The sequence below is a fragment of the Struthio camelus genome, chromosome 3, assembly GCF_040807025.1.
Source record: "Struthio camelus isolate bStrCam1 chromosome 3, bStrCam1.hap1, whole genome shotgun sequence".
Taxonomy (NCBI): domain Eukaryota; kingdom Metazoa; phylum Chordata; class Aves; order Struthioniformes; family Struthionidae; genus Struthio; species Struthio camelus.
The window spans coordinates 123,111,880-123,125,323 of record NC_090944.1 but is presented as its reverse complement, the minus strand read 5'-3'; the positions used below and the strand labels follow the sequence as shown (position 1 = coordinate 123,125,323).

Sequence of the window (13,444 nt, the reverse complement as noted above, 5' to 3'; positions counted from 1 at the left end):
CTTTAGTAGTTCTGCTTAGCTGGCTTTGCTGAAATTGCCTGACACATTCACTTGAAACATACCTATCGTGTCTAATGAATTCTACATCATGTCCTTGATGGCACTTCTTAATGCAGTTCACACATATGGCATTGCGGTCTGTGGTGTTACAAGTGTGACACCTGAAATAAAATGCGTCACATCAGGCACGAATGAAACACTGCTGAGCCAAGAAAAGCCTTGGGGGAGGGTAGAGAACGGCATTAAAGACTCGCACGCGACTGGCAAACTTCAGGATTTTACATGAATAGTGAACTTGAACGTTCATAGTATACTTTTGTTTCTGTCTTTTGAAAGGGCAGTTCTCCCATGTAACCCCCTTAGAGCTCAGGTTCACAATAACCATACATACATCTTTAAGACCACAGTAAAGTCAAGGCAATGGAACTTGTTTAATGGTCTTCCATTGCAGAGAGAGAAGAGTATTCATTTGTGCTTCAACTGACACATGGCAATTGTTTTAGGGGACTTAAACACCCCGAGTTTCTTTTAGTAAAAGAAACCCTGCTGTAGGTGACTCCCCCCTCCAAAATCTTGTTAACTTGCAGAAAAGAACTTGTTACCTGTAGAAGTCATGCATGGGATAGCTGGTGTAACTTGATATCTTATACAAACACTGGCCTCTACTGACAGCTTTTTCTATGGCATCTTGATTGTTCATTATTTTGTTATCTGTTGGGGGAACAAAAACCCATAGTGACTAATCCCGCCCGGGTCAATAGCCTTTATTTATTTATTTGAACTAAAACCATTACAAACATTTAGTTACATGCCAGAATTTTAGTTTTGGCATTTAAGCATATGAAATCCTGGACGCCAGATTACAAGGCAGATGCCTAGACAGCGCGGGACATTCCTCAGCCAAAAAGACTGCTTCTTTTATCTGATCCTTGCATAAAAGATGTGATAAACCAGACCCCTCTTTCATTTAAATACTCTTTGTGAACTGGTGAAAAGATAGTTACAGAAGCAAACCTTCCGGTCAGGCTTAAATTTTCTACTGAAAGGTCTGAAAAACAAAACAGCTGAAAGCCACTAGTCTGCAAGCCCTTGACCATAAGGAGTTTTACCCGTCCTTCTTAGAAAGGAGACAAGCACAGCTCTTCGCCCTTTTAAGAACAAGGCATCTTCTAACAGAAGTGAAGCTGGAATCAGTTCCCAACCTTCTCCAGCATTTAGAAGAGGTGTCGTCCAAGGCCTACTGATTTTGGTTATCCTCAAATCTTTGTCTACTGCTACTCAAATGCTGCTTCTTCTCCTGTCAAGTCCATCAAACTTTTCTGTCTGTCCCCAGTAGTGTCACAGCACTGACTGATGCAGTCAGCAAGCCCCAGAGCTGTGAAGCAGGGATTGGGAGGCTGGGTTTTAAGTTTATCTAAAGAACTACACGGGAAAGGGCATAACCAGTCATACACCGTCAAGCAGGTGAAAGCTGGCAAAATGACTCTTTTCCTTCTAAAACAACCTCCTGTAACTGTCTGCCATTCAAACCATTGCTCCAGGCTCCAGCAAGAGGATTTTGTTTCATCCACGCTTCCTTACCATACGTGGAAAGCTTATTTATCTAAATTGTTCTTATTATTTTCTCAAAAAGTGATCTGAGATGGTAACTAGTCATGCTTTTAGATCCTAAAGCCAAGGCAGGCACATTTTAGTGGACACTTGTTTTCAGATATGTGAGAAAAGACTTCCCATTACGCTAACTTTGAATGTGAATTGAGATGGGCCAAACAGGTAAGCAGTTTGAAAACAACTTTGAGACAGAAGAGCTAATAAAGGAGCTTTAATATCTTAGCTTGTCTTATTCCCGTCAGTCAAAACCCTTAATTTTAAGGCAGCTTAAAAAGTTAGCTTAACTGAGCCAAAAGTGTGGGGGTGGGGAAGGTGGTCTGATAAACTCTAGACCACCAAAACCACCGCCAAATCAAAAAACGCAAAACAGACAAACATGCAGCAGAACTCAGACTCACCTTTCATTGTTACATTAACACCAGATGCTAGGAATAAACCTCCAAATCGGTTGTTGAAAATCTGATTGCCTTCTAATGTTGCAGTTGCATGATTTGTTATTTCAATACCTTTATTGGGTCAGGGAAATAGGAAAGAGAAAAGAGAGTGGGAAAAATTAAATCCTTAGTCATTGCGCATTTGTACCTCTCATTAGCTCTAAGTTGTTTGTTGTTTTAACAGGGGAAAAAGTCAAATGACATAGCTAGAAATGGCACTGTAAGCTGCTAAAAACCTGAATTTCAAATAACTTGCATTGAATCCTTCCAAAAAGCTACAGCGGGCATGCATGGTTTCTGGTAGTAACAAACTACTAATTTATCTGATAAAACAGTTCTTTGATAAAACAGTGCTTTGATTTTCAAGAGGGACATGATTTTGGGGTGCTTTTGGGTGCCTATCATCTTCATGTATATTTGAAAGTTCTTGTGCACATACCTTACTCTCTTTAAAAGATCTTTTAAAAAGTTTGAGATGGGCACCTAGAAATCATCTGTTTAAATCTTAGCTTTTATCATTAATCAGTGTCTTCCCAAGTCATTTCTCCAGGACTGCTCTTGACAGCAACCTATCCTTCCCCCCCCCACCACACACAGAAACAACACCTTTAGAGGCTCTTCTCAGAAAACTTGCTTCTTCTGAAAGAAAGATGGGAGAAAACTCACAAGAAATGAAATTTTAGCTGAAATGGAATGGAACGGAACGCAAGACTTAGGAAAGTAAGATCATTAAACAATAAACTGCACAAAAATCACTATTAAATCATTCTTCATCTCTTTTGGAGTCAACGGAAATGCTCATTTCAATATATTTTTTTTTACATTTGGGTAACAGTTCAATGATGGAATACTCAGACCAGCATCCAGCAGATCAACTATAAACGTCCTAGACAGCTTTTCCAATTACTTCTAAAATAAAACTATGAGGAAGTACTTCACAGAAAAAGAGAGAAGGCAGAACACGCGTTGTTTCTCAACAGGCTAGTAATGCCAAAGGCTGCTCTAAATCTGGCTACAATTCTGAATTCTCAAGTGAGTTCTAGAAGATATTAAAGAACATCCTGATCTCTGTTAAGAATTTCTAAACACTGTGGGATACAGAAAAATCAGAGGTAACTTATGTGAAGGGCTTTCCCTAAGCTCTAACACTTCAGAATTCTATTTAAACAACACAAACCTGCAGCAAATCCATCAAATATTCTATTTTTCCTTAACACAGGGTGGCTGTTGGTGCTGATAAGAACGCCAGCTTGAGCGTTCCTGAAGATATCATTCTCTTCCAGAAGACCTAGGATAAAAATCAACACACACATGACATTTCAGCTTGTTAACATCTCCCTATCCATTCTGTGAAACATCTCACAAAGATCTCATGTACCATCATTCTGTTAATTCCTTTCATCTGGACAATACCCATCAACAGCACTGCAGTTATCAGCAATACAAGTTTAAAGCCATTCTCAGTGTAAAAATCTAATTTTTTCCTCAATATGTGGAATACAATTTGGGAACATATGTGCCATTACAGCAAACCCACAAGCGATCCCTCTAAACACTATTTTACATTTGAGGAAACACCAAGTTTTTGATCTACTTTGTAGTTAATTGCTTTTTTTAAAAAAAAAAAAAAAAAATTTTAAGAAGCTGATACCAGGATATACAATGGTCGGAGTATTTCAGAAGAGGACCATTTCAAAATTTATAGCTGTGCAAAAGAACCCTTAAAAATCTGGTCTTTCCTTAAATCTCCTGCCATCAGCAAAACCTGAAATGTTCAGGTGCAAGATTTGGCTTAGATGACTTTAAATATTTGTCCTTCAGTCAAACGGCAAAGCTTACAAAAGCAGTGAGATAAAAGGACCGTCCTAAGCAGCAATCCAACAGTCCTCTTGGATGAGATTAATTACCTCTCTGTCTTCCACAGAGTTCAGTACTACTGATGTATTTGAGGCTAAAAAGCAACAATGTTCGTTCATAATAACTATTTTAATACTTCCGAAGAGAAGAGCTAGATTTCTAAACAGCACTTTAAAAAAAAAAAAAAAAAAAGCTTAATCTGAAATTAAACTCTTATCCAGAGTACTTAGTATACACCAGTAAGGGAAAGAAATACCTCTTCCCCCATTAAATATACAGATGCCGCCATCTCTTCCATCATGGATTTTGTTTCTTCTTAGCGTGGGATTACTGTCTGTTTTAATCCATACACCAGCCATTGCATTATCAAAAATCTCATTGTCTTCTATAAATCCAAGCCCTACAATTGAGGGGCAGGGGGAGGGGGGGAAAAAAAGAAAAAAAAACCCACAAAAGGGTAATAAGTGGGAAGCAATAATATTGCAAAACAAAAACAATTTTGGATAAATGAGAAAAACAGACCTACCGGAATTATAAACAAGAATACCACCATTCTGACCTCCCCAGATTTTGTTGCGTCTAATTTTGGGGTTGCTTCCAGTTCTAGAGAGAAACATAAGCAAAGTCGTCCATTAAAGCAGTTTACTATTTCCCAAGGCCAGACATTTAACACACACCAGCAGTAGGCGGCCAGCAGATCTCACTGCTTGCGAACCGCAATAAAATATTTTGCGTCCAAATACGCAACCAGATTTTAGCTTTATGCACGGCTCAAGGGCCACACGTTCTAGTCAGCATCCAGGCTGTACTGGAAATTACTCCTTGTAAAGTTGAAGCTGAAGCTATTCAGACTCTCAAATTTCAAAAAACGTAGTTTTAGAAACAAAATGACAAGAACAGTTGGGGAGGAGGGGGGAGAAAGAGACAGACAGACAGACAGACACACACACACAGAGAAGAGCACAACACAAGCTATAGCTGTTTAGAAACAAAATCGGAACACATTTTACCTTATTTGAACCCCTGAGTACATGTGATTATAGATGTCATTGTCTTCTAACACGCCATGTCCATTGTCATAAAAATAAACTCCAACCTAACACACCAAAAAATAAATTAATCTCAAAGTAATTAAAAAAGTACACACAAATATGGTAGAGCTTTCTTTTCTGGCTCCCTTTTAACGTGCAAAGCAAAGCTCACCTGTTTCCCACTATGTATTCTATTTCTCCTCAACACTGGGGTGCTTCCTGTTGTCACCCAGACTCCAGCCAAAGTATTGCTGTAAACTTCATTTTCCTCAATCACACCTTGTCCTTTTTCATGCTAAATACAAGACAATTTAAGAGTTGAGCAAAACTGCCAACTGCAAATACTGTTTTCTGGCTGTACCCATGCCCGCCCCCCCCACCCCCAACATGCTATTTTTACTGTAGGACAGGAATTCCTATCTGTTAGATTTAGTAGTTCTTTTCACTATTTTATTAGCAACACCACATCATGACTTTGAATGTTTGTCATAAAATTAAGAATACTCTGCATGTAAATCATTACTTTATATTTCAAAGCCCTACAGTAGTATTTGCAACTCTCTGCTAGTTGTTGCTAGAAGAGGTACTCCCCCAGCTCTACGCGCTCAGACAAGAGCTAGGGCATTTGGCGCTTCAAACTACGCCCGTCGCTGCCCACCCAACCGACAGCAATTGGCCCGTCACTTACCTGAGGTACCCAGCATGTTTATGCATAAAAAGTTAAAGCAGCAGTATTCTCAGACAGGGAAGCTGCTATGGTTTGACCTCCGCTCGTAGCTCAGGTAGACAGAGCTCTACGTTTGTGGCATTAGCTTAAGCCTTAGGTAACTTTTGGTGGAAAGATGCAGATTTTTCTCTGCACAAAATCTGATACAGCTTAAGGCAACCTGACTGCTCCTTCAGTTCAATTAGCAGAGCCCTTGGTTGCACGTGCTGAAATCTACACTTGCTTCCCCAGTTTTATGATACGCAATTGTACAGCCAGTGCAACGCATGCTATCCTGGAGGCAAAAAAATACTTACTGACATTAATGGTAAACGCATTATGCGCCCCAAAAGCTCAACAGATTTCTAAATTTAAACTTTTTTTTTCCCCCCCCGTAATAACAAACAACTAGTACCAAAACTAAGTCTTTTAAAAGCTTTTATCGGAGAACTCATGAAATTGTGCCAACTATCCCTTTTTTACTGTGTAAAAGAAATAACTCAGTTACGTTCACAAGTCTTCATCTTTTAAATATTAGCACCAGCTTCACCGTACTACAATTCACCTGTCTTATAACATAAGAAATTCAGTCTCATCAGCCCTTATAAGTACAATCAAACACTTTATACACAGTACCCTTCTCCAGCATTCATATGAATACAGAACTGAGCTGCATGCCTGTTTGTAGGCAACACTTACCACATAAATTCCACCATGCTGTCCATCATGGATCTTGTTGTGTCGAACTATGGGACAGCTATTTGTTCGAATCTGTATTCCCGCTAATGCGTTACCTGTTAGCAAAAATCATATTCTATGTAACTTGTGTTCATTTTTCAATTGTTACATTTGTAAAATGTTCAAATTTTCAATTGTTCCAAGTTCAAGGCGCAATAAATAAATGAATCTGTTTACCATAAATGTCATTTCCTTCGATAAGGCCTCTTCCATCACCAAAGATATAAACCCCACCTTGATTTCCATTAAAAATTGCATTGCCCCTAAGGAACAAAAGTAGGCATGTTACAAAATGATTAGAATACACCGTACAACACTATACAATATATGTAGCACTTAGGATTACACAGGATTCATTTTCGAAACAGAATTTAACAGCTCTGTGTTTTCTTGAGAAATATACACTTCCAAGAACATATGCAAATTAAAACCATAGTTCAACTGAACACAGACAATTTCATTTTTATATAAACAGGGATACCTGCACTTCATTGTAAATAAATGAATTCAAGTTGCACTTTTCCCCTCCCCATCAAATCTCTTCTTTTAAGCAGTAAAAGAACAATGAGGAAACTGATACCTTATTGTTGGGTCACTGTTTGAGGTAATCCAAACACCTGCAAAATTGTTTGCATAGATTTTGTTCTCTATGAATTGTCCTCTTCCTTTTTCATGGACATAGATTCCTCCAGTCTGGCCGTGGTGGATCTCACACCGTACTACTGTAGGATTGGCATACGCTTTCACTTCAAAACCCGCTATCCTGTTTCGATGTATGTTGCAGCTTTCAAAATAACCCTTAGGATACAAAACACGCAAAGTTTCCTGAAAAAGTCCTTTTTTATGTGAAGGCTAAACAATCTAAGATGCTATTCCATACCCGCCCTTCCCTCCAAAGGATGTGGTCATTTTTAAAGAGGAAATGGCATTAAAAAAAAAAAAAAAAAGACAAAATACCAGTACTCGCATAAAGCTAATTGAAACAGCCACTGTATCAGGTCTTTCCCAAAAATAAAATACTGTATCAAGAGACTGCACTGCTTTGGATATACAGTTCAAAGAGGACTGAATTCCAGGTTTGTTCAGCAGCTCCCAAGGATAAAACTCCTTTCCAAGGCCCACAGGTCCACACTATCAGAAGTGCAGTGCTATGGAGACTACCCGTTAATTTTCAGACCCAGAACAACATACATCAAGAATAGAATTTATTTGAGAAGTGTCATAAATTTCTTCAAAATGACTAGTCAGAATAAATGCATACGGATGTAGGAAAAAAAGTAATTTTTCCATGGCTGAATAGCATCCTCCTTTCCCTTTCTTCTGGTCTCAGCTGCCAGTGAGTCAGTTTTTTTTTTTTTTTTTTTAAAATGGTGCACGCTTCCATCTGAACACTACAGTAGCAGTAGGCCTACAACAAAACTGTAAATGCAACAAAAGGTTTAAAAACAGCAGAGCCATGAAAAAAAAAAAAAAAGTCATCCCACTTTGATGCCCAGGCCTGCTTACTCCCGCTCCTTCTGCTGCACCAGCAAGCGCTTGAGTGGCAGCACGATCAACGGACCCACTTGAAAACTAACTCAGCACAAAGGTTGTTTTCTGTCCAGACCTTTCTCCGAATCAGTTCATTCCTGGGTCATGCAAAGCAACTGCATCACTCCTTTCAGAGCATTTCTTCTGACACAGTTTTAGAATATTTAAATACCGAGTTCAGCCTGTTCTTTGCGGTGACTTTTAATGATGGTATATGTGCGTTTTGCCCAACTAAAAGAGCTACAACTACACAACAAAAGAGAGGAACTATCACTTATTGCGAATGGGATCATAAGGCGATGCTGTATTTCGTGGATGGGTCTCGCAAGCTCCGACCCAGGCCATCTCCCGTAGAGAGCTGCAGAGGGCAATACCAAAAGCAGTGCACTTGACGTTCAGAGCAGTACGCTATTGCTGACCAACCGCCAAAACCGCGCCATCCCTTACTCCTTGGCTCCTCCTTTTCTCTGGGGTAGCTCCCTATGTGCTCTCCCAAGCCATCTCTAGCACAAACAATCTATATAACGCCTACTATAATTTTAACAGTATCAGCCCCTCCATGCAAATGGTCACCTGTTTAAGGAACCGATCCACACATATATAGTTTAAGCATTCAGTCCAAACGGAAAGGGACTAGACATACTTTCATTGATCTTTGTTCTTAAACGCTGGCTGCCCTCACAGACACTAGTTATATACAATCAGGAAGACTACTTTTTACTGGAAAACTCCAGAAAGCACAGTAACGTCTCCTACTGCCCTGGGCAACTAGATTCCACAATGGTTTTAGTCACATGATCTCAGACCCGGGTACCTTTGTGCTGGTGTTTCCACCTACTATATGCAAATTACTGAAGAAGTTACTGCCAAGTTTACCTGTACAGAAAGCACTCTGTTTTACAGTTTTATTACTTATGTACTGTGAGTTGCTGAGAGACTTCATCTAACGCGTTTCAATTACACAAAAAGCAGACGCACGCACAGTTCAGGGACGAAATCAAGACACTTCTCCCTACTTCAAGGCTTGCGGCCAGGAAGGGCACTGCGCTAATTAAACAGGCTCCAAAGAAAATCGTCAATATGTACAGCTTGGCTCCCCAGCCCCCTCCGTCTTGTAGATAAATAAAAAAGGTCAAAAAAAAAGGAAAGCGATTACTACTTTAAAGTATTCAGAATATATTTCCAGGATTTAGGATTACGTTTCTTCGAAGTGAGTCAAGAAGCTACACAAAAACTGATAAGGGAGTCTAAAAGATCTCCTTAGAAATGCACCCTCCGGCCAACAGGCAGTCTTCTGAACTTGCTCCAAAAGGGAATACCGATTTCTCATTTTCACTTAAAACAAAGCCACAAGTGAAACTTGAGAAAGACGACAATTTGGTATATATATTAAAAAAAAAAAAAAAAAAAGGCTTAAGCCTCTTAATGGAATATATCATTTCAATTAAGACACTACTTCACGGTCTGGTATCTTTTTAATTACTTCAAGGATTATTTTCCTTTTGAGCACCAAGTGCGTTGCAACTACAGCAACCACCCGGAGGAAGAAGAGAGGTATTTTAGATGCACTTACAAGCATTGCAAGTGTCGTGCAGACAAGCCTGCAAACAGGCAGAGCCCTGTATCACGCACTCAGCGATACCTCTGTGAATCTCAGCAACTATTATTTAGTTAGTAGTATGGAAATTCTGATACAAAGATTTTTAGTTCTTGAAAATAGTATCAGATACACCGTAATCGCAGAACTTTTTGGGAAAACCAGTGAAAGAGAAGGCGCCCCTCACTTCTATTTGTGTCCCAATGCACCTACAGAATACACAATTTCTCAGGCAGTGTCAGAAGAGGGACCTACAGATTCACGGCATTCTGTTCAGTGTGTCCTAAAACACCTTTACCCCACTTGAGAGAGCAGAATACAAGTGTCATTGCTCTTCTACAGGCTCCAAGAGGTAGGACCACTAATTCAGAAGCTGAGGATTTGCTGTAAAAGCTGCTGTGAGCTGCAGAAGAGAGCTCCTTGTAAAAGGAAAAAAAATCTAGATCTCAGACTCCTTAATAGACTGCTGGGGCAGAAAGTCGAGGCTTTTTGTTAGGCAAGATCCTACAACATTCAACATCTATAAAGGGAAACCGCATTAAACCCCGTTCAACGCCCATTAGAAAGAGCCTGCTCCTTTCTCGAAATTCCGTTTACCAGCACGCACGGGCTGGCCAACCTGCAGTCCTTCAGCTACAGGCAGCTGACAACCAGCTCAAGCACAGATCCTTTACGAAGGCTGGGAGAGGCAGCTATTAAGGTCAGGAAGGCCAACGCCGCTCCTCTGCACAGAGGAAGCTCTAATCTTACATTTCCTCCATCTCCTTTTAAGTATGATTTTTTCGAGTGCACTAGCTATCTGCTATTCTTTTTTTGACCTGTTTTGGTGACAGTTTATCAGCTAACAGTGGAAGAACCTGGAGAATTCAGCATCCTGAAGTGTCAAGACTCCTTAATAAAAAAGGGCCACTACGATTGTTAAGGCGGAAGGAACATGGGATGCATGCGGGGAAAAAAAGATTACAACCTTGCATAAAAATAAAAAAAAAAAAAAAAAGAGAGAGGGAGATTTAAAAAACTTAAGATTTCTGAATCAGAAGCTACAGCTAAGGACACAAAATGACAGTTACAAACCACAGAAAAGCTGCGAGGTGGGCAGGAAAACACTGCTGTAATCTGTTAGGCTGACCAGACAAAATAAGTACAAATGAACAAATACTGTAGTAATGCCAATGCTGACGCTTTCAGACACACTCAGCATGCCAAAAAAAGTTTTATGTGATAACGAAGAAACTGGCCCTGCGCGACTGGACAGGTCCAGGAGACGACGTTACGGGAAGACTAATTCAGCAACTAAGCTTATTTTTGTTTTCTGCATTTCATCTAGTCTAATAAATATATTTCTGAAATACACTATGGTTAAGTTTTTTTTAACTGATGAAGTTTTTTTCACTGCTTTTTCCTCAGAGGATTTTTTCTGTGTTTCTAAAAAGACAAGCAAGCATTTCTGCAAACATTTATAACACAACGACAACATTACAAAATGCGGAGGTATTTCATCTCATATAGTTTGAGGAATAAACACATTAAAGACATTATGAAAATGTTGCAAGTTTCAATACTCTGGAACTATTTATTCAACCTAGTATTCCCAAAAGGGCAAGCAAAACCACCCGCATATCAAGACAGAAAAACAAACTGCTACAGAGAACCTGACTCTGTATCAATTTAATTAAGCAAATATAGCATGACTGAAAACAGAGAGATATTTATAAAAGTCTACCTCCTAAAGCTGGGAACGGTCCCTATTTGAGGGTTGGTGTCGATGTAAAAAAAAAAAATCGAAATGCAGCATAAAGACGACTACGTCCAAGATGCAAAACAAGCCCTTTATTTTTTAGCGCACAGAAAAAAAGTGTTACCGCAAAAGGTCACCTGAGCTTCTGTGTACTCTATATAGAAATGGGCAGAAGTTTCATTCATGTTTTCCGAACTGTATTTACATTCTTTTAAATATTAAAAATCCTAAAGAAACGAGCTGTCAACTAGTCAGAATTACCCTACTGAGCCACATGCTATTATTATACTTTTTCTTTCGGTGAGCAGAAAAAACAAGCAATAGTTCTAACGTTTCTCATTTGGGAGCAAGGAAAATAGAGACTGCATGCTCAGACTTCAAATTCATATAAAATTATGGTAGCTTATTCTTACAGTAAATTGACATTTCTTTTTTGCTTGCATACAATGACTAAATATGATTTATGGGAAGTGTCTGGCAACTCGTCTCAGGCACCCAGCAAGTGAGGACAATGTAGGGCACTGCCATGTAGGACACCGCCAATGCCATGTTGCATTTTTATTGCCTGCTTGCTAAACGTCTGGCACAAGCACTAAGGCAAATGTCAGAGTATTGCCATTTTAGTAATAAGCGCTTAGGTTTCCACAAGAATCAAAACACAAAGAACAGTCTGAGAACACGAAGCTGAAAAACAAAGCACTCTTGAACCTTTCTCAACCAGCACTCCAGCACAGCAAACCCACGGGAAAAGAATGTGTAGGGTAGGAATTCAGTACTGGAATGTGCTTTTCCCACCTCAGTGGGCTACAAGCAATGAAAAATATATGCCTATCTGAAAACAACAGAACAGAAGCAGGAGAAAGGTGCAGACAAGTTTCAGCAATTTGTTTAAATATATGTAGGATTTGTATCTGAAAGATACAATATCAACTTAAAGAATATTTATGCTTTCTCAATGATGTTATCTCATCAACTCTTATCACTAGCGTGCTACAGAACAAAGAGTACTTTTTGCCAAAAGCAGACTTTGAGATGAGGGGGAGGGAAAAAAAAAGTCTTTCTAAAAGTTTTTAGCTAAGAAGCATCTCAGTGCAGAAACTGGGACACTCTTCAAGATAGTATATTCTTGAATTTGCCCTATTTTTTCCTCTTACTTATCAAAATACCTCCCAAACACACACACACACACACACACACCAGTGTTGGTGTTGGGAGGGGATGGGGGGAGGTTGTTTTGTAGTTGTTGCTGTTTGCTCGTTTTCTTTATTTTTTATTTTTTAATCCAAGGTATCAAAGACTGCATCAATTCCGCACGTAACGTTTCCAAACCTGGAACCGCAAGTACAAGACAAGTGAATCTACTCTAATGGCTGCATCTAAGATAAACATTATTTGCATTTTCTTTAATGTGCTATTGTTCTTTTCAATAGCAAAGAACAATTTCTTTGTACTGTGTTTTGCTTGTGATATCACACTGGTGAACAGCACTGGAATACAAAATAACTGAAATACAGAATTGGAGTAGGCATTCTACCTGTAAGAAAACAGATCAACTCCTTGACTCATTTGATAAATCAAACGTGTAAGTGCAGTCTAGCTTTATTATTCTTTAATACTTCAGGACTCATGTACGTAATACTTTAGCACTTAAACTACAAGTGGCTCCTAGCCAGGCTTTCCAGTTAACCCTGAAGCCAACACATACATACCCCCCCCCCCCCACTCCAGGAGTTACTGAAGCATTCTCCTTTGCCAGCTTTTCTATAGCTGAATTCACTTCATTACACGTTTCAGAACCTGTTTAAGTCTTGGAGGGATGTATGTATATACGTATCTGCTGAAGCAGATTAGGAGTGCTTATCCAACATGTTAATCCAGCTTAGATGCGGCAGTGGCAACTTCCAGCACCGAAGCAGTATGAAAACAAAGGCATCACTACTTCGCTTGCCGCTGCGCTCTGCAAAATAGCCAAATAACTCCATCATTTGCCTATGAAGTGACATAAAAATCTGCCAGGCCACTGTTGCAAGGCATTCTTCCACGCAGGTGTAATTCTGCTCAAAGCAGAGCAAATACTCTCCTTCCTATGTACTTTAGAGCAGAGAAGATGCACCTACCAGAGCAGAATCCCACCACATTTGACCTTCCATTGGCAAGGAGATTTTATGTTAACAGCAAAACAAAAGCAGTGCATATCCTGTT

The 13,444-nt window shown here is 39.5% G+C and overlaps 1 protein-coding gene across 4 annotated transcripts in view; it reads right to left on the bottom strand.

Moving 5' to 3' along the window:
- Positions 1-13,444, bottom strand: part of FBXO11 (F-box protein 11) — a 74,880-nt gene that overhangs the window by 1,373 nt on the left and 60,063 nt on the right. For all 4 annotated transcript variants that reach the window (XM_068940058.1, XM_068940059.1, XM_068940061.1 and 1 more), the window contains exons 12-22: positions 6,958-7,175; positions 6,555-6,640; positions 6,339-6,433; positions 5,106-5,228; positions 4,913-4,998; positions 4,429-4,505; positions 4,159-4,302; positions 3,223-3,333; positions 2,010-2,117; positions 603-711; positions 63-161 (exon numbers count right to left, since the gene is read on the bottom strand). In XM_068940058.1, coding sequence (XP_068796159.1) covers positions 63-161; positions 603-711; positions 2,010-2,117; positions 3,223-3,333; positions 4,159-4,302; positions 4,429-4,505; positions 4,913-4,998; positions 5,106-5,228; positions 6,339-6,433; positions 6,555-6,640; positions 6,958-7,175 — 1,256 coding nt within the window. The remainder of the gene's footprint in view (positions 1-62; positions 162-602; positions 712-2,009; positions 2,118-3,222; positions 3,334-4,158; positions 4,303-4,428; positions 4,506-4,912; positions 4,999-5,105; positions 5,229-6,338; positions 6,434-6,554; positions 6,641-6,957; positions 7,176-13,444) is intronic.